The sequence below is a fragment of the Myotis davidii genome, unplaced genomic scaffold, assembly GCF_000327345.1.
Source record: "Myotis davidii unplaced genomic scaffold, ASM32734v1 scaffold189, whole genome shotgun sequence".
NCBI lineage: Eukaryota > Metazoa > Chordata > Mammalia > Chiroptera > Vespertilionidae > Myotis > Myotis davidii.
Genome location: NW_006383017.1, coordinates 5831864 through 5853514, shown reverse-complemented (window position 1 = coordinate 5853514; position 21651 = coordinate 5831864). Strand labels below are relative to the sequence as shown.

General features: G+C 46.8%; 1 protein-coding gene across 1 annotated transcript in view; it reads left to right on the top strand.

Annotated features, from left to right (window-relative positions):
- ADAMTS9 (ADAM metallopeptidase with thrombospondin type 1 motif 9) overlaps positions 1–21651 on the top strand; it is a 157143-nt gene that overhangs the window by 47403 nt on the left and 88089 nt on the right. Inside the window, exons 12-19 of the mRNA XM_006779145.2 lie at positions 866–1011; positions 8427–8608; positions 8687–8823; positions 10227–10347; positions 10597–10692; positions 18699–18865; positions 18958–19087; positions 20151–20277. Coding sequence (XP_006779208.1) covers positions 866–1011; positions 8427–8608; positions 8687–8823; positions 10227–10347; positions 10597–10692; positions 18699–18865; positions 18958–19087; positions 20151–20277 — 1106 coding nt within the window. The remainder of the gene's footprint in view (positions 1–865; positions 1012–8426; positions 8609–8686; positions 8824–10226; positions 10348–10596; positions 10693–18698; positions 18866–18957; positions 19088–20150; positions 20278–21651) is intronic.

Below are 21651 nucleotides of genomic sequence, written 5' to 3'. Positions count from 1 at the left end.
CGCCTCCCCCTGGCCTTCATGGCTCCAGGCCTGTGCCCTCCCTGTGGATAAGTCGCACTCGCTCTGCCTGGAGACCTGTGTGAGCTGCGGGGCATCACCCTCCTGCCGCCTGGGCTGCCACTCTCCCTTTGTCCCCTGCTCAGTGGCCTCAGCTTTGTGTCAGGCCTCACGCCGGCCACGGCAGAGGCCTGAGGTGGTTTCTTGGCCTCCCTTGTCCTGCTGAGGACTTCTGTGTTTTGTTTTGTTGTGAACACCATGGCCTCCTTCCTGCTCGGGGCTGGGGAATGTGAAACCACTAGTAACGAAAAAGCAAAAAAGCTCACGGCTCTCTGGAATGTGTCCATTTGGCTTTCGTGTGTCCTCGTGCCTTGTGGAGTGACCATATAGGAATCCTGGAACTAGCTTTTTTCCCCCGTTTCATTAAAAAATGGGTTTTCAAATCCATGGGAAGCAGTAAAGCATTGTATTTTAACAGGCTCGCAACATCTCGGCCTTGTTAATGGAGACTTGCTCTGCAAATCCAGTAACTCGTTTTGGCTCTGGCTACAGCCAGTGTGTCCATTTCCACTCCTTATTTCTCCACATCGACTCACTGAGCACCTCGAAGCTGGCCGCCCTGACCAGCCTGGAGCCGACCCCTCGTTGGCCAGCTTTATTCAAGCCAGTTGTAAATGAAGACTCAGCCTAAAATCCATAAGTCGGAGATTAAAAGCCCTACAGGGTCCATCGCTCACACAGCTGATGGCACTGCAGCTGTTCCCACCAGCACCTGGAAGTCAGTTAGCACAGGGTGTATTGGAAGGACAGCGGGTCCTGCAATGTCTCAGCACCGAGCTCTCCCTCATTGTTCCCTTATTAAATACAGCACTGCAAGTTTGGATTTTGTGTTCCCAAAGAAATGGAGGCCCCCGCGATTGATGGATCCTGGGGAAGTTGGACTCCGTTTGGAACCTGCTCCAGAACGTGTGGAGGGGGCATCCGCGCCGCTGTCCGGGAGTGCAACAGACCAGAGTAAGTCCGGAACTCCTCCCTGTCCTGCCCGGAGAGCAGGAGCCAAAAAGGCCCGAAGGGAACCGTGTAGCTGGGGGCAGGCGGAGAGCTCTTTCCAAATTAAGAGAGTGGGTGGACTTCTGGGGCTGCCAGAACGAATGTTTATTATTTCCTCCAATGCTCCTTTATTATTAAAAGTTTTCTCTACCCAACAGTAGATGCGTTTGTGTTTAACAACTCCGACAGGCAGGCGTAGTCACCGCCTTCCAGAGCTTGCACGCTACTAAAGTAAACAGATAAATTTTTCCTGTGGAAACAAATAAACTGGCCATTTGCATCCAGATTATGAGAAATGCACCCTTTCCAGTGAGCTTCGGGAATGCTGGGAAGGGTACCCAGACCCCCAAGGCAGCATCGGCAGATCCCAATGGATCTGGAACCCCAAGCCAGGAATTACTTTTGCATCAATCCGGTTGTTTCACAGGTGAGACAACCTGACCGTTTACAGCGTGGCAGCGTCCTGCTCTTCGGGATAACCCTCGTGTGAGCAGCCCGGCCCTGTTAGGACTTGGATGGCCAAGTAAAGGCAGTGGGGTTTCCTCAGCACCTATCCTGGCATGTTATCCTGTGTTTGCCGGGGAGGCTATTAACCAGCAGGTTTTGAAAATTGCTCTCTTCGTTATGAGGAATGACATCCGATTTTGTGTGGCTAGGTGTATCAAATTTAAAGGAATAGAAAACAATACAGGATATTATTGCCACTGAACCTATATAGGTGGGGACACCAAGAAGTCTTCACAGATTCGGCATATAGTAGTTTCTAGCTGTAGAAAGCAACAACCATTTTTCAAGAGCCAGCAGCTTTGGGTAATGTGAAATGATCCGCCCAGCTGTACTCATTTAGTTTTATCAGTCTGCACGTAGGAGAGCAGGTGGGATGCAGAGAGAAGCAGGCAGGTGAAGTGGCAGAGTGGGCTGGCTCAGTACAATAGGGTTGTGTTGCAGAGGGGTGGAGACCAAGTGCTGATTGGCAGGAAAAGGGCCTGCTATTGACCAAGCTTCCAGATTTTTTACAAGAAAAATCTGAGTTGTGTGAACCGAAAAACAAATAGCTGTAGGTCACTGTTGCAAGTCCTGCAAATACTCTGTAGCACAAATCACAGATGATGATCAATTAATTTTAATATATTTTTGTTCACAGCCCAACATTGAGTTCACATCCACATATTAGTAGTCTCTATAGAAAACAACTATAGAGCTATGAGATATAGACTCTGGTTTATAAAACTAACACTATAGCTATGTTCATAAGCTAATAAACATTAGATTTGCCCATATTTAGTATTTTTTAAAATAATGGTATAAAATAGTACATGCTTTAAAAAATGTAAATACAAAAGGATATGATATAAAAATTCCTATCATTGTTTTTTCTAACCCCCAGTTATCCCCACAAGAAATAACTGCCAAAAACAATTATATGTATTGTATGAAATAAGCATTATACAAAATCAAGATCACACTAGATAGTGTTCTACAACTTGCTTTTTAAAATCAAGTATGTAGCTATTTGCTCTGTTGAAATTTTAAAATAAAACATTTAAAGCCAACAGCAAATATGAATTTTTAAAAAATTAATAACTAGTGGGTGGTTACAGTGAGTCAAATTATTATTATAGTAAGCTATGGATATTGCAAATAGTAGGCACTTTTGACGTTTTGACTCAAGAATACTGTATTCAAAAGAAATGTTTGTTTTTCTTTTTGTTTAAGCATCAAGGCAGTTCTAGAAGTGCTGTGGAAGGGAGGGAGAGATGAATCCCTCCATGGCCTGGGCCAGACAGACAGTCACCCACGGAAGGTCCCCACGGGAAGGGGTCTTGAGCTTCAGAGTGAAGCGAAGATCCTCACATTCAGAAGTTAGGGACTAATCACTGAGGTCGGCAGTGGGAGGCCCTTGTTCTTGCTGTTTGCCCCCCGGGGGTTTTTCACGGATGCAGTCCGCCTGGCCCAGTGGCCACATGGCCACCACCTCATTACAATGCCCGGGCTGAGGAAGGACACTGCCTCTGAAGCGAGGTCCCAGTGGACCAGCGAGTCAGTTTGACCAGAGAAGGGGGCACAGAAACGCGAAATCAGGGCCAAACCTCAGTTAAAAGCTTGTTCAGAGACATTGGCAGAGCGGTTGGCTCATTAGGGACCATGGAAGCAGTTGCTACCCTGATCCTCAGTCTGGGGGTGGGGGGCGGTCCTCCACTGGGGACACCCCTTTCCTCAGTGCCAGAGTTCAATGCCAAGTTCCAACTTCAGAATTCAAGGTTGTCTCTATTAAGAACACTGGATTGTTTTTAATTTTTCACAGTATCCATGTGATTCAAGAATGCATTTATTTAGCATCCAGACACATTACACTAAATGAGGATTCTTTCCTGCAAAGTATAAAAGCTGAAAAAGAAAAGTGGCCTTGCTATGCACATGGGTTGTGCCACGGCCATGAGAAAGCTGTATAAACCCTATGTTCCTAATTTTAGTCCAAAATCGTGGCCTCAGGTTGTATACGTAGTCCAGGTTTGCCGTCATGACAACGGGGCCCTAATATTTTGTCTTTAAATACCTTATTTATTGTTCTTAATTCCATTTTTGACCCAAGTCCTACAGGTAAAAGGAGCATTTGTTCTGGTTCCCATTGGCATCTCTTGTCCTGGAGAAGTTTAATAGCTCCCTTTTTCTCTCAAAGTGCCCTGAGTTAGACAATTAATTATATGGCCACCCAATCTATGAGAAATATGTAATAGGGCAAAATTTTAAATCATAACCAGAGATTCTAACTTAGAGTGTCAGAACAAGACCAGCAATGGAACCAGAAGAGAAATGGGCAGGCCAGTGGCCAGCACTTTTTATTTCGGGCTCTCAGTTTGGCCCTCAGCTTCCTGGTGACTGGAAGAAACGGCTTATAGAATTGTTAACGTCCATCCAAGTAAAAAATTAAGCCAGTTCTTTAGGAATGGCATTGTATTTCCCTCTTCTAGTGCTTCTGTTTTGCTTTTAAATTCGAAGGTAGGTTAAATTTAATAACAATAAACTCATTGATTTAAGAAAAGACAAGATAGTGAACTGGATATTTCTTATTTAGGCTTTCACCATAGCAACTGCTGATGAAATCTTACAGACAAGAGAGTAGACATATATGTCTGTTTCGTCTACGAAAATCAATCTCTTATTTGGCTGTAACCAAACTGCAGCAGAGCTCTTTGAGACACTGAGTTGGATGAACGTATTTAAAAATGTCCAGAATTAGCTACTGTGGGAGGGCCATTGACTAATGAGTTAGTATCCAGTCCCAGAGACTGGCCCACTTGGCAGGATCCTCACTGATGACTAGTGCTGCTTCCTGGCTCATCCCATCTAATCCCCGAATAGCTTTTCAGCATCCTCTGCAGTTGGTCATTTAACTCTTTAAAACCCTCCAAACTTAGGAAATACACTAACTTTGGGGGCTGCTGTTGTATTCTTAGAAATTTCTCCTTGTGCTGACCCTAATCTGCCTGCCCTAACTCTTTGTAAGTAAACACAGAAGTCAAGATTTCTGTTTAAAACCATTTGCAGATTAAAGGCTGGCTCCCCTTGATGGTAGAACGCACCTGCGATGACCCTTGTAAAATGCCTTCATCTGCGGCTGTGCAGCATTGCGACTTTTCTTTGTTATGTATGAGTAAGCATGGTGTGTAATATGGGCTGGAAGGGAAGATTCAGTATGGCTGTGCTGAGTATAGTTACTTTCATAGTAATTAATCTCACAATTTCCTTAAGTCCTTTTCATCCCTATTTGACATGCTATATTTTTAAAGGATCTTAATGGTTGGAAAGTGTGGTTAATATTTTTTCAAGTTGCATTTCCTATAATTTTCAGTATTTTCCTACATGGAAAAAATACGCCTACCCGGCTAAATTACTAAAGTGTAAAATGAAATTTTCCGGGCTGAAAGGTAAGTTAAGTTGGCTAAAGCCTTCCCCATGAAACAATACAGGCAAGGCAGGCCGAGATCGCATTGGCTGGGATATAAGATAAGCCATATATTTCAAAAGGGCAAGTTTACGTGTATTAATCAAATATAATCTGCCTTTATTATAAAAAGCAAATAAGATCAGAGGACGAGTTTTGATATGAAAAGAGCCCTGTTTCAAGAGAGGAGGCCCAGCAGTGAGGCCAGATGATGAGTGAAAGGTCAGGGGACGGGGTTGGTCTCGGCCAGCACATCTCACTTAACTGGCATGTGACCTTGACAGAGGGCTTAACATTTCTGAGCCCATTTCTCACAGTTTCAGACACCAGAATGCCACTGCCCACCTCAGAGTGTGTCCCTGCACACCAGGTGGGGGCAGTTTAGAGCTAGGGTTGACAGCCTCTGTAAAGGGCCAAAGAGAGATCCTTTTTGGCTTGGTGGGCCCTTTAATGCGAGAACAGCCATAGGCAATATGTCAATGATTGGGCATGGCTGTGTTCCAATAAAACTTTATTTATGAACACTGAAATTTTAATTTCACCTACTTTTTATGTATCTCTACTTTTAAAAATTTTTTTAAACTATTTTAAAATGTAAAAAAAAAAACCACATTATTTTCTCGCTGGCTATGTAAAAAAACAGGTTGAAGACCAGATTTTAGCCCATATGCTGTCGTTTGTAGACCCTTGTAATAGCTCAGCATTTATCGTGTGGCGGGCCTGGCTCAAGTGCTTTGAATGGATTCACCCAGTTGACTCTCCCTGAGCCGATGAAGCAGACAGTAGCATCATCTCCCTGTTACAGGAGGGGAGCAGGCTTAGAGATGCAGCGCCTTGCCTAAGATTGCTCTCTCAGTAAGAGGCAGGGCTGGGATTCAAACCCTCTGTAGGGTCCGACTTGATAACCTCAGAAACATGGCCTCTCACATAGAGTGTTTTCTATGAGTTGTTCATAAAAATGTCATTTATAGCCCGGCTAGCATGTCTCGATGGTTGAGCATCAACCTATGAACCAGATCACGGTTCGATTCCTAGTCAGGGCACGTGCCTGGGTTGCAGGCTCTATCCCCAGTTTGGGATAGAAGGCAGAAGGCAGCCGATTAACGATTTTCTCTCATCATAGATGTTTCTATCTCTTTCTCCCTCTCCCTTCCTTTCCAAAATCAATAAAAATATATATTTTTTAAATGTCATTTATAAAAATAAATCACTAAATGCGATTTGCCATTTGATAGTGGTCAAAGCAGGCAAAGGTGGAAGGTGTCACCATCTGCAGGGAAGCCACCTACAAGTATTAACTCTTTGCAGCCCAAACAACTGCTGCATTTGGTCAGTTGCAAGAGTCAGCTAAGACTCATTAGGTAACAGAACCCAACCACCACCACCACCAAAAAAAATCAACTTTTAAATATATTTTCCAAGAGAAAGAGATGTGAATTATTTTCAGGCAACAAATAAATGATCCATCCACCAGAGTTAGTTGGGGCATTTAAATCGATGCACAAAGATCATTTCAATTTGAGGGAAAGGTGAATGGGCTCTTCCTTGCAGCACATTTAAAACAGGCTCCACCAGCACAGCTATGTGGACCTGAGCTATTATTCATGCGTAACCTGACATTGTGTGTATGAGACTTGGGTGCCTTCATATTGAGAGAAGAGCTTGGTATTCAGGAAACCGAGGCTGTATCTCTAGGTGGCATCAAAAGAGAAAAAGAAAAGATTCTGGGCCATAGCTCCAGATAACATAGCAGAAAGAGCACAGAGCAAGAACCTGGGAAACGTGACCTCTATTCCTGTCTCTGCTCTCTTATTAGCTGTGTGATCTTGGGCAAAGAACTTCTCTGAACCTCCTCTTGCATGGTATTTAAGTATCTCTGCCTTTCCTTGGGCAAAGCATGCATGCGTTTGGCTAGTCAAATGTACAGTGCAGATTAAAAGCTTATGGATTTAACTGTGTTTAATGGGAAAACAATCAGACAGATACTGACTGCTGGGTTATGTGTCATTTCACATATCTAGATGCAGTCTTCTTCATGGTAACTATTCATAATAAGCTTTACATGTGCAGGACAGAGCTCAGAGAGGCCAGGGGACTTACACAGAAGTGCTCAGCTGTAACTGCAAAGCCCACGCTCTTACCTAACTCCACAATCTCTGACTGAGGGACCACATTAATGACAGTGTCCCGGCCAGGTGGCCCTGCCTGAGGCGCGGGCACGCTGCAGGAGCACCGCATCCTGCCTCAGGATGCAAGCCACGTTGTCGCTCAGATTTGCCTCTCAAACACGCAAACTGCTGACCTGGACCGGTTGGGTTGGGAGTGCTCACATGCACCTCACAGTAGTTAACCTTCCAGGCTTCCACTGTGCGCAGACGTTAGAGAAGGAGAGAACTGAAGTGCAGGGAGACTAAAAGCGTTGTCTATGGTCACTTGGTGAGGATGCGGCCAAGAGCGGAGCCCAGATCCAACTCTTACCTGCTCCTCTGGGCTTGGATACATTTCCCACTCTTCCAGGTCCTGGTTTAACAAAACAAAACAAAAACACTTCTTAGGGTCCAAATCACTCTGAAAGATTCATTCCGCAGAAGAGAGGCGGGAAGGCGAGAGAGGTGTCCTAGGGTGGCAGAGAAATCTGGGCTGTACCAGCCCCGGGTGGGTGAGCCAGACTGCCTAGGACTCTGATCTTCCAGTTTCCATGATGAACTTGGCAAGCTGCTGACTGCTGGGAGACGCGCTGTATAATTTACTCTCCGGGTCACATCTGGAAAGTACATGCACGGGTTGCATGCAGAGATTAAATTTGCACTGTGATGCTTTGCAAGCCAGACTCCATACTCTTGCCGTACAAAAGGCAATGAAGCCAGTGTGCTCTCCCGCTTCTATTTCGTTAGTGGAAATACGGGCACATTCATTCCCTTTATTCCATCTTATTTGTAAAACAAACAAATACAGTGGTTATTGGTGGGAAGAGAGGATGGAGGGCATGAATGGGGGTGGGACGCAAAGGTTTAGGATGGCTTCCCAGGAGACTATCAGTAGGAGAGGCAGACAGGGAGCAGTCTAACTATGCATCTGTACCTTTCACCTTTTGCCTTTTTGAAATCTAAGGACTAACTGGCTGGGAGAAAGGTGAGAAGATGGGCTAATCGATTACAGTCTTCAAATTTTATACTTTAGGTTATACACTTAAAACAGCCTTATCAAATAGCACCTTTCCATTTTATAGATGGAAAGACTGAGGCTCACTGTTAAGTGACTTGTCCAAGGTTAGACGGTTAAGGGTGTTGAAGGCAGAGTGCAAACGCAGACTTCAGAGCCCTGGCCCTGATCCCTGTCACCGGCCACTTCAAATGTCCTTCCCTAGAAGACCAGAAGCCACGGGTGAGGGAAATACCTTATAAAACAGCGTGTGTTCTTTCCCTTTGCTCAGGCCCACATACGGTGGAAAGTACTGCACGGGGCGCAGGAAGAAATTTAGGTCCTGCAACACGGAGCCGTGTCCGAAGCAGAAGCACGACTTCCGAGAGGAGCAGTGTGCTCAGTTTGACGGGAAGCACTTCAACATCAACGGGATCAGTCCGACCGTGCGCTGGGTGCCCAAGTACAGCGGAAGTGAGTGCGGGCGGGGTGGTCCGGGGCCCAGGGCGTCCCGGCACGAGGCACACTGCACTCACGGGGTGTCTCCTCTAGTTTTGTTGAAGGACCGGTGCAAGCTGTTCTGCAGGGTGGCCACGAGCACAGCCTACTACCAGCTCAAGGACAGAGTGGTGGACGGGACCCCATGCAGCCAGGACACCAGCGATATCTGTGTCCAAGGCCTCTGCCGGGTAAGTCCCCGCTGGTGTTTCCGTCACTGTTGTCTTGCTGCCAGGCTGTGGTCTGTGGCTTTCTTGACCGAGTAGCAGCTGCTAATACCTGTGCACTGCCTCCGGGCAGTGGTTGTCCAAGTGGGGTCCCCAGAGCAGCATCAACACCCCTGAACCTGCCGCCGTGATTTTTCTTGATATTCTCAGCCCCTCAGGGGCCTGCACAGAACTTCCCTGTGAAGGTGTCTTGCAACAGTTTCCCCACACACTCCTTCACCGTAACCTCAGTGCTTAAGGTTAAACCCAAATGCTCCCTGGCAGCAGTTTCTAGATTGACGAGCTCTGCGCCCGGGAGGTCTGGTGAGGAAGGGCTGGCCTCACTCAGATTCGTCTTTCTGATTTTAAGCAGGAAAGCTTCTACCTGAGGCACACCTGTCATTTACTCTTCGAAGGGAAATTGAGACACTTCTGGCCGATGGTAAAGCATCAGAACAGTGATTTCTCAGGGGCCGATCCCATTTCAGTGTGCTCACCAGTCACAAACCATCCCTCGCACAGCCAGGCCAGGAGATGGCCTGTGTGTTCCTTGCCTGTGGTCCCTGGCAGATTGGATTCCTAATCGGAGGATCCGATTGCAAGAGCCCCTGAGGGCGCCCCCCACGCCCTGCTCACGGCTGACAGTGCAGGTCCTCCTTGTCAGCGTATTTTGTGGCAGCGCTGGAGTTCCTCCCTGAAGACTGGATCCTACAAAGGAACCAGATGGGCAGGAATGTGAGCGCCGCCCCCCTGGTCTCCGGGTTGGGTTGCTGCTGGTGTCCTCAGAGCTCAGGCTACACTGCTGTTTTGCATTGAGACCTAAAGACATTCGGGAGGCCATTGGGAGCCTCAGGCCTCAAAGGGGTATGCAGCTATTGCTGGCCTGCACTCATCGGCAATACTTCAACAGGCGGTTTCACGCCAAGTACATGTTCCAGCTTGTCTTGGACAATTGGGAGATGTCAGCACTGGACACCTGTGGGCGTGGCCGCAGTGGGCAGCGCTGCCCCTTCAAGATCGGATGTGAGCTCTTTAATTGGATACAGTCCTCACTGCTCCATTTCCCAATCCCAAGTGGGCTTTTCATTTACTCAATTTATTTGTGGGCTAGTGCTCCTCAAACTCGAATCTGTAGGTGCAACACCTCAGGAGCTCGTTAACATGCCAGGACATCTCCCCGAGTCGGCAGATCTGAGGGTGCTCGCACATCTGCACATCCGACAGGCTCGGGGTGGCCTGGGCTGCTGGCCCCCACCACGTTTCCCATAGCAAGTTTGACTTAATTTTCTTGTCATTTTGAATGTCCAGCATGCAAAGAAGCGCGCTACTTGTTGTTTTATCATCTTTATGGTAATTACCACTTATTTCAAATGTTTTCTTTTTAAAAGCAAGCTGGATGCGATCACGTTTTAAACTCGAAAGCCCGGAGAGATAAGTGCGGGGTGTGCGGTGGCAATAATTCTTCATGCAGAACGGTGGAAGGAAACTGGACAGTAGCAGTACATTACGGTAAGACTCTGTTTCTAACTCCCACGAGAAGGAAAATGGTCACCATTTAAAAATTGCTCACCTTGTGTAATATGTAAGAAGTAATAATGTCGAGCGTAAAATCAGTCTTGTGAAGGTACGTTACCACCTGGCTATAAGGCACCAATGAGTGAGAGTTATGGTGTATTCCTTTGTTGCCCGTATTTTATTCCAGGCTTAGAGAGATGAGCCATGCTGTGGAACACTGAACTTCTGCCCAATTCTTTTCAGGTTATAATCTCGTGGTCCGAATTCCAGTGGGTGCTACCAGCATCTATGTGCAGCAGGAGAGTGACTCAGGAAAACTGGAGGACGATAACTACTTAGGTGAGATGGGCGCCCCTGCCACGGGCAGGGATTCTTGTTTTCTGGAGCAGTTGGTGGACACTTCCCTTCCTGCATTGCTCGCGGAGAGCTTTCCGGTGTTAAGTATTTTCACAAAAGAAGTTGGTCTTGAAATTCACTTATTTGATTTCTCCCACCTATATAGACTCTCAGAGTATTGATGTAAGATTCATGTAGTTATATCAGTCAATATTGAGGAATTTACTCTGGATCTTAGAAAATAGAAAGGCCCTAAATCAAAATTTTTAAAGCATTTTTTAATTGATTTGAGAGAGAAAGAGGAAGTGAGATAGATAGAGAGAGAAACATCAATCGGTTGCCTCCTGTATGTATCCCTACTGGGGCTCAAACCCAAAACCTAGGTATGTGCCCGGATGGAGGATCGAACCCACCACCTTTTGGTGTTTGGGACGATGCTCCAACCAACTAAGCCACACTGGCCTGGGCCCTAAATCATATTTTGAAAGTACTTGTCTTGTAAGTTTAGCATAAAATCATTGCTTTGAGCCTTTTTCAAAAAATATGTCCTGTGGGTAACTGACTTACAAAGGTTTTATCAGAGGTATTACCTGACTTAATGTTTATGTTCTCGACTCTAACCAAGAGTGGACTACTCAATATTTGCTTACAGCTGGTCATTCCAAAAGGTTCTATAGTGGCGATATTTTTCTTCTGTCATGACTAGGCCTGTCTGGTTACTTTACCGATTCTTCATCCTTCTCTCCCCACACGCAGGCATGTGATTAGCTCATACCTATTCCTCATATTGAAAGCACAGCACCCCGACAACCTTGTGTTCACTTTCAACAGTGTGCTCAGCCGAGCCCCACTCCAATTTATATCATTCCAAAAACTGCAGTAAGTGATGATGAAATTTGCCAACCATTTTTAATTAAAAGAAGGACATGGGAGAGGGGTCATGACTGAGAGGATTCAGCTGGTCACCTGGCACCACCGTACCCCTGCCCATGAGAGGCAGCATGCTGGCACCGCACTCAGATCTGGGGAGATCGGGCAGCCCTGTTGGCAGTCAGGTTAAAGGAAATGAGTGTGCTAATGGGCTTTCTCCTACACTGTCCAGACGGGAACTGTGTATCCACCTGAATACAGCCTCTCTGGGAGGCTGCCTCCAAACACTCGCCGTATTGAGCTAGTACATGAGTCTTAGTTGAATCTATATTTTGGAATGTCTGCATGAAATCCTTCCTAAGATAGACAGTGACCCTTTAGTCAAGCAGGCTCATCAACTATAACATTTAGGCATGACTCCATTATAGCATTTTCTGTGTGTGTGTCAGTCATTTAATTAACCATTCAATAATGTGTGCTAGGCACAATAACAAAAACAAACAAAAAATTTAAAATAGGAATCTCCTTTTTCTTGGGACTTACTTTTTAGTAGGAGCAGATCAGTGCTTTTTCAACCTTTGTCATTTCATGACATATATAAACTAATTACTAAAATTCTGTGGCACACCAAAAAATGTGTTTTTTGCCAATCTGACCAAAAAAAGATATAATTTTGAGTCATTCACACCAAACGGGTATTGTTGTGTTGGTGGTTGTTATTTTTTTTTTAAATTTGACGATCTGAGGGAAAAGAGGTCAGTGCCCTTGACTAAATGGCATTGTCTGTTTAAAAAATTCTTGTGGCATACAGGTTAAAAATGGCTGGTGTAGATAGACAATAACTTAATAGATGAGCAAACTATATACTGTTAGAGGAGGATATGAGCTATTAGAAACCAGAGCAGCATGAGGGAAACCGGGGTCCTGAGGGTGAGCTGGGAGCAGTGGCATTGAGATACTTGAAATGTAGCAGAGATAACAACACACCTGGCGGAAGAGCATTCCCAGCAGAGGGAACAGACAGTGCAAAACCCTAGAGGAGGAGCATGTCTGGATTGCTCCGAGGGCAGAAGGAGGCCACTGCGGCTGGAGCTGAGTGAGCACAGAGGAGAGTCCTAGACCAGATTCAACAGGTGTCAGGACTAGATCACAAAGGGCCATGTAATCATTGCAAGGATTATACTGAGACATGGGGTACTATGGTGTTTTGAGCCCAGGAATAGCATGATATAATCATTTTAGAGGCCCCGTGCACAAATTTGTGCCCAGTGGGGTCCCTCAGCCTGGCCAGCGATTGGGGCTGATGGGGGTAGGGGGGCGGCCAGCCAGGGGGAGGGCAGCTCCTGCGTTGAGCATCTGCCTCCCGGTGGTCGGTGCACATCATAGCAACTGATCACTCAATCGTTTGGTTACTTAGGCTTTTATATATATGGATTTATTTTTCAAATGAGCCCTCTGGCTGTTATGTTGAGAATAGGTGGCAGGGGAGGGTAGGGGGCAGAAGCAGGAAGGCTGGTTGGGAAATTCCTGCAATAATCCAGGAGGTGCTGGTGGCTTGGCCCCAAGTGGGGCAGCAGAGGTGTGGCACGTGGTAGAACTCTGAGTATCTTGTGGAGCCAGAGGCATCGTGGTTTGTTGATGGACTGAATGTCACCTGTGAGAGAAAGAGGGGGGCTTCAGGGTTTTGATCGGAGCAACTGAGGGGAGGAAGTGCCATCCACTGAGGTGAGACGGCTTGTTTCTTTTCTCCCCATGAGCACGAGGTTTTAAGGTCAGAGGCTGTGTCATATCTTTAGCTCCTGATACAAAGCCTACACACAAAGTAGGTACATGCTTGCTGAATTGGGAACAACCATTGCTCATGCTGTCTTTACGGAGTGCCCACTGTGTGCTCCTGGGGAATGGGGTTACCATGGAAATAGACAGAATCGCCCCTTCTTTTAAAGACCATAACATCTCACTTGAAATCAGTCACTCAGTGGCTGCACAGCTTTCCGCATCCAAGTATCTAGATGAGTGGTGACTTTATAAGACACTTAACAAAGTTCTTGGGGTTTCTTTTCAAGTTATTTTTTTGGCAATCCTCAATCCTCATCCCACCACCGTGCAGAATGGGTTGCACACTTTTCTTCATGAACTGGGTTATAAATTTGAGCATGTGGCCTCCCTACTTCCTCATCACATCAGCAGCAGCACATACAACCTCCTGTATAAACTAATTTCCTGAGAGCGAAAAGCCATGTTGACCTCCTCCTTTCTTTTCCTTGGAAGGGAGAACGGTCCTCCCTTATTCTCCTTCCTGGAAAAGTAATCTCTTTCCACGTAGGGGCCTCAATTCCATTCAGCTTCATCCACCAGGTCAGGCACCTGGATTGAGGAGGCCTCCTGATAGACTTTTATTCCTCACGGGAGGTTTCTTAATCTTTTGTAAAGAAGGAAGTCATCTGCAACAGGCAGTCTGAGGCAGTCATGGCTCTTTAAAGGGACATACGGTAAAGTCACCTGTGAGCAGAAGGACGTCCCTCTGGTCACACCTGAGAAGTGTGCAGGCCTGGAAGTCGCCATTCACGGAGCATGACCGCTGGTACCGCGGAGCCTTTGAACCCTGCAGTGGGTTAGGAAGGAGGGGATACCATCAGATCTGGCACGTAGAGGTTCGCTCTCGGCTTGCAGGAAGGAGCAGTAAATGCTCGAAGAGTCCATGCCCGGCTGTTCCGTTGCTAAGCAACCTTCATCCTTATCCTTCCTGATGTGTGAAGGCCAGCCCAGCCACAGTGCATCCGCATGTTTTGGTGATGGAGCCGCTTCCAAGGGAGAGGGCCTTTGGAGAGCCCAGCTCTGATGGGGAAATGGGGGAAGGAAGCCGGGAAATTAGCTCCCCTAATTGCGTTAGTGGGAGGCTGGGCAATCCACTGTTGTTCTCAGGAAATGATTCCGTCACAAAGTACCAAAGCAGAAAGTCTCCCTGTCAAAGGTCACCCTCTCACACACACCCTCCCTCCTGTTGGGTTGCAGCCCCGCTGCCCCCAGAACCACGAGGATGCTGTTTTTTGGTTTTTGGTTTTTGAGAAAAAAGAGCCGTCGCTATGATACTTACTTGCCTCCAGTACACTTAGCGCCGGATTAGCTGTGGCAGTGGGAAGACAGGGATCGATCTGGCTCAAGGAAAAGCAGGAACGTCATCTCACTTGGTGACCCCCATCTCATTCCCTGCTCACCGTCTTTGGGACAAGGAGATGCAGTGAAGGGTGAAGGGTCAGGTCAGCAAGAGCATGAGAGGAAGCCTGGAGACATGGGACAGGAGCCCAGAGCCCCCTAGAATAAACGGTTGCTCTTTGAATAGGAGCAAAACTGGATTACAGCTTCATTTACAGACTGGCCTGGTGACACCTTATTTCCCCTTTTCGTGAAACATCAGCTGGGTGACTAGCAGGCGACTTCACTTGAAAAACTGGGTGATGTTGGCAGCATGCCCTGCCATCACCATGTAAGGGACCCACATTAGGAGTCTCCTGATGCCCTGGTGCCACGGAAATGACTTCACCTCCAATCAGTGACCCATTGAAACTCGTGTGTCTCACTGGGCTGGTGGGGCTCACGCTGCAAGAGCTCCAGGTGAGACGAGGCTGCCAGGGGCTCGCACTGACAAGGAAACAGTCTTTTGGCTGGAAGCACTCTGCCTCCTTGTCTTGATATCAGGTTCAGCCAGTCACTCCTCCTTTAACATCAGTGATTGAGCCCCTACTGGGATCTTTCTCGGCCTTAGAAACATGCATTTTTAAATGGTCACTTTACTAACGGGGCTCCTGCGGTCTAGCAGCAAATGATTTACATTTTTTAAAAATGTGTGGCTAAATATATTTGGGTTGTATTTGTATACACGAGGAAGAATGCCTGAATTTGTTTTTGTTTGTTGACATCCTTCTTAGAAAACGCTAGTGGTTAGCAGGCTTTGGAGACAGGCCTCCTTGACAAGAGGCCTGCCTTGGGAAGGTACTGCCTTGGGAAGGTACTGCCTTGGGAAGGTACTTGCTGACATTTAAATCACACTTTCCTCGTCTATATTAGGCATCGATAGCGGCCTGACAGGGAGACGATGCATGTAAAGGCATTCTGATCTGCCAGGAACGGAAGCCAGTGTGTCCTGTCGTATCTAACATTCTTAACAATCCTATGAGAAACCCATTATACAGAGGAAGAAATTAAGGCCCAGAGAAGTTAAGTAACTCACCCAAGATCACACAAACAGAAGGGGAGAATTGTATTGCTTTTTGGTCTGACTTCAGACCCTACACATCATTGTATTGCCTCCCTGTAGAAAAACGTATGGCTGACGGGACCTGGGGATACACATGACTGGAAATTGAGATTTATCGGTGGGAGTGAATGGTGGGGCTGGAATAATAGGTCATGATAAGATTTGTGAAGGTACAGAAAGTCATCCTAGGGAATATGAACTGAATTCTGTAGGCAGTAGGGATTGCCAAAGAATGTTGACCTAAGAAGAAGTAGCCATAGTTTTGGAGGTTTGTTGTTGTTTTTTAATCTTTTTTAAAGCTTTTTCCCTGTCTCCACGTTCTTCCCACCATTTCAAATGAAGGCATTGTATGCTTCCCTCAGGGCCCAGATGGGGCTCCCAGGATGGGAATTCCGGTAGAGAAGTGCTGGATTAGGGACAGAATTCCATGCAGTTAATTCCTGACCCTGCAGAGTCTTTGCATTGGGACAGTGTCCAGCTGAGGGAACTCTGGGAGGTTCCCTGTGCGAAAGCAAGAGCCTCTGCTCCTGAGCTGCAAGAAGCTCTCAGCGCTCGCCTCGGCCCGCGTTCATCTCCTCCACATGGGGCACCCTGCCTTGTCTCCCTACCCTCTCACCCTCCTACACGCACGCTGCTGCTGCCTGCGTGGGAACGTGCGCTACCTGCCTCAGTGAAAGACGGGCAAGGACCTGACAAACACTTGGCTCCTCCTCATCTCACAACCAAGACAGATTGTCATGAGCATGTTGTGGAGACAGGAAGCTGCCAGGGACCCTGTCCTGTGTAGGTTCTTGGGCAGCTAGTACCAACCCATGGCCATGGGTGCTGGGGCGAAACCTATTTGCTATCTATGCGTTAAATGTCCGTGTTCCTTTTATTCACCTACACTCATGGCCTGGGTATTTCAAGGGCTCCCTTCCTTCTGAGATTTGCTAGTCAGGCACAATTTACAAACGGTGAGGGGCCTTTTCTCTAGTGTTTTCTGCCGAGCCCACATGTTTGATAGCCCTGATTTGTTGGGTGCCTGTTTCACGTCCAGCCCAGTCCTCCAGAGGATTCAGTATCCAGGGAGCAGGGCCACTGGGAAAACCGACTGGTACTTCAAACCAAAACTTTAATAATAAGTACGAAGGGGGAAGAGGTGATGAGGATTTTATCCTGAGAAATTAGTCAAAAAGTATGAGAATACATTTATGTTTTCTTATGTTTATGTTCAACAAGATTACATTTTAATTTTTATCGTGCCCAGTTTTGTAGATGGAGACTAACGCGGTTGGTAAATATTTCTGCCAAAGTTTCCCACTCAAGTCATGATGTCAGGGTGGTGCATTCTTTCCTTGCCATCTGAATTCAGCAGTCATCTCTGAGAGGGAGTCCCTTCGTAAGAACTTTCTGGGGCTTTATTCGCTCTCTCCTGACACTTGATACATAAATTATTCCTCGGAAAGCAGACGCCATCTCATCTTCCTTGTCCATTTTCGGTCCGTTGTGTACCTTACTCACGGGTCCGACTGACTGTCATGTTCTGCGTTGGCTACTGTTTCAGCACTTGACTCAGGCAGTTTTCCAACATTATTTTTCCAGCTTCACTGATTGTTTCCTCTTTTATAAGATCTGCAGTAGATTCATTCATTCTGCCAAAGAAAGTATGTATTGAGCACCTACCAAGTGCTCTCTGGAAGCTGGCATATACGTAGTAGCCAACAAGACGGTCCCTAGGTCCTAGTCTTGAGGGGGCCTACATTCTCTTTTGGGGAGGAAAGCATAAACAGTGCTGTGGCGAGAAACGCAGGTGGGAAACGGTGTAGAAAATGGAGATCTGTGCTGGCGGTGGGCAGGACGGCCGTTTCCAAACTGTTGGTTCTGTTGAACAGCTTTTACTGTTTGAAGAATGATCTCAAAACGTGTGGCTTCACAGAACAGATATAGACGGTCTCGATTTTTTGTGTCAGGAATTCCGGGGCAGCACGGCTGTGTGTTTCTGGCGTGAGGCGTCTGTGCATCTGAAAGCTTGACTGGGGCCGGCAGATCCACTTCCCAGGTGCCTCCCTTGGGCCCACCAGAAGAGGCCTCAGTCCTCACTGCTGTTTGCAAGAAGGCCCTCAAGGGGGCTGGTTAGGCTTCCTTACAATATGGCAGCTGGCTTTTCTTTCTGAAACCAGAGATGCAAGGAAGAGCAGGGCAGAGCCACATGCCTTTGACCTGGCCTTGGAAGTCACACTGTCATTTCTGCAGTGTCCTAGTGACTACATGTCAGTGCTATTCCATGGGGGAGGGGATGGCCCACAAGGTGAGTTCCAGGAGGCAGAGGTCACTGGGCCCGATTGGAGGCTGGCCACTGCTGTGGGCCTCATGGAAAAGGTGGCATTTGAGCACACATGTGGCAGATTGGCCATGAATTTTCAGGCCTCCACATCTGTCACACAAAGAAGACTGACCAAGACTTCATGAGCCCGAGTAAAGCCAATGTGAAGAAGGGAGGGTTATTTGCGTGGGGATCCATTTTGTTAGTGTTCAATTCATTGTAACTGTTTTTACATCATCACACTCTTGTTTCCATCTCTAACCCTGTCATGGTGGGGCTTGTATAACAAATCTTAGGCTAGTCAGGATGCTTAGATTTCTCTTAACCTTGAGAGGCACCTTGAAGGGTAGGTGTTGTTTTCTCTGTCTTAGAGATAAAGAAATGGAGACTGAGGTGAGGACGTGATTTCCCAAGGCCCCAGAGCCAGCAAGTGGCAGAGCTAGGATTGGAGTCCATGCCTGTTTGCCTGAGAAGTCCATGTCCTTTGCACTCTGACTCCTTATCCAAGCGTCATGTCATTGTTCATCAGGGAGCCATTGGCAGCAAATCAGTGGGATTCTGTTTTCTTACCTACAGCGCTATCGAACACCGATGGTGAGTATTTCATAAATGGGAACTTCGTTATCACAATGGCCAAGAAGGAGATCCGCATTGGGAAGGCTCTGATCGAGTACAGTGGCTCCGAAACCCTCATAGAGAAACTCAACTGCTCAGGCCGCATTGAACAAGAACTCCTAATTCAGGTAAACACGTGGCCACGAGCCCACAGCCCTTTGCTTCCACTCGGGCCAACCAGGCATGCAAACACCACGTCCATTTTGTCTGCACATCGCAGGTGCTGGCAGTGGGGCAGTTGTTCAACCCCAAGGTGTACTACTCTTTCAATGTCCCCATTGAAGACAGGCCCTCGCAGTTCTACTGGAACAGTCACGGGCCCTGGCAGCCCTGCAGCAAACCTTGCCAAGGTATCAGCTTTCCAGTTGTGTTTGGGGGATGTGAGGTAACCTTTTAGTGTGTTCACTTTTCCAGTTTTATCAACATATAATTGATATTACAACATTGTATGTTTAAGGTGTATGATGTAATGATCGGATATATTACAAAAGAATCATCACCATAAATTTGTTTTTCACCCATCATCACACATAGCTACAGGTTTATTTCTTGCACTGGGAACTTCTAAGATCTAATCTCTGAGCAACTTTCAGATATACAACACAGTGCTGTTAACTGCGGTCACCATGCTATACATTAAATTCCCAGGACTTATCTATCTTCCAATGGGAAGTTTGTAGCTTTACCCACTTTCAACCCATTTTGTCCATCACTACCTCTGACCCACACCTCTGGCAACCACTAATTTCATCTCTGTTTCTCTGAGCTTGGTTTTCTTTTTAGATTCCACAGTTCTTCTTTCTATATATATCTGACTTAGTTCACTTTGAGGTGTTTTTGAGTTAAAAACTAAAAAAGAATTGCAGTGTTTTTAAATATTTTTAAGAAATAGGCAAATGCATGCTATTTATACAACTTTCTATCTGCCTGCATTCTCTGCTGTGCATTCTCTGAGTCTGTCTCACACTTGGCTCCATGGTAAGCTTTCTGAGGGCTGAGGGCTCTGTTAGCTTTCCTCGTCTAAGAGTTTCACACACACTGGGAAGCCAAACCAATAGGCTCTGTCCCTTTCCAGAAACATCACTTTAGTAGTCGTATGACATATTATTTATTGTGTTTCCTTTTGTCTGAATTAGGTGTTGGCAAACCACAGACAGGGGGCCAAATTCAGCCTACTCTATGCTTTTATAAATAAAGCTTTATTGGAACACAGACACACTGCTTGTTTATATACTGTCTATGAGCAGCTGCTTTTGTCCCATAATGGCTGAGCTGAGTTTCAACAAAGGTCATTGGGCCCACAAAACCCAAACTATTTACTATCTAACCTTTTATAGGAAATGTTTGCCAAGCCCTGGTCTGAACAGTTTATGGAATAGGTTACTCTCTCTGACTAATTTTCCCCCTGCTTAGGAGAGCGGAAACGAAAACCCGTTTGCACCAGGGAGTTCAATCAGCTCATAGTTTCTGATCAAAGGTGTGATCGGCTGCCCCAGCCGAGCCCCATCACTGAGCCCTGCGGCACAGACTGTGACCTGAGGTAAGGCCCGTGTTTCGTCATGGTCTTTACTCCCAAGCTGTGGGGGTCTGGCCGGAGGTTTCTGGGTGAGCAGCAGGAGCAGGGGATGTTGGTCTTTCGTCCCCGTCCTTGTGTTTCTGTGAAATGGAGATTATCCAACACACACACCTGCACATGTCTTATTCCTCTTTTTTAAGAATTAAAAATAGCCAGTAAACTATGGCACTTGCCAAAAGCAGTTTTCATTTGACCCCCACAATTCACTGTGTAGGTATGGTATCACTATGATTGCATCACATCTTATGCAAAAGTTTAGTGTGAAACTCAACAGAAAAGGGGGAAACATTATCCATTGAAATACCTGGAAGAGTCTGTAATCACTCAGAGTGTATACACCCCAGGGGAGCTCTTATGCACATGAAAGTTGCAATGCGCTAAGGCAAGGTGGACTCATAGAAGGAGTTGGAAGGAAATCTGTACGTAGCTGTCTAAGGATCCAAACAATTCTGCATTTAAGTCTAAAATCTAAGGCAAGAAATGGTGGGTGGGTGGAGAATGCTATAGTTTTCCCATTTGCCTATAAGCTTGGTTGTAACACATTTGAATATTAAGTAGCCTGGAGGTTGCATTGTATAGTCTACATATTAGTTAAATGTAGATAAGATGAGTTGGTGCTTTAGTCTCCTTTGACAGAAAAGAATCTACAGTAATAAAAGACAAACATGTACCTTCTCTATGCCTTAAGCCATGCCCACCAACCAATCAGAGCGACTATATGCAAATTAACCCAACCATGATGGCAGCTGGCAGCCACAGAGCTGGAGCAAGCAGGAAGCTTGGTTGCCCCAATGATGGAGGAAGCCAAGCTTCTCGCTTGCTGTGTCGGGCTCTGAGCTCCACTCAAAGCAACAAAGTTTCAATTATAGAAGGTAAATAAACCCCAGATGCCTGCTTTCAGCTGGCCATGGCCACGGAGCTGGAGTGAGCAGGAGGCTTCCCTCCTGCCTGCCCTGGCTGGCTCTGACCTCCTCTCAAGGCTACAAAGTTTCAATTATAGAAGGTAAATAAATCCAAGAAGAAAAAAGGGAGAGGCTGGGAGCTTCCATTGCCAGGGGGCTTTGCCAGCCTGAAAACCGCCCTCAGCCCCTCACCCAGACTGGCCAGGCATGACCCCCCCACCCTAAAGGGGGTGTGGCCAGCCTGAAAACAGCCATCAGCCCCTCACCCAGGCTGGCCAAACCTCCATGGGGTGAGGGATCCCCACTGGGGGAGGGGGGCACTTGACCAGCCTGAAAAAGGCCCTCAGCCCCTCACCCAGGCTGGCCAGGCACCCCAGTGGGACCCCCACCCTGATCTGGGACACCCTTCAGGGCAAACCAACCAGACTCCACCCAA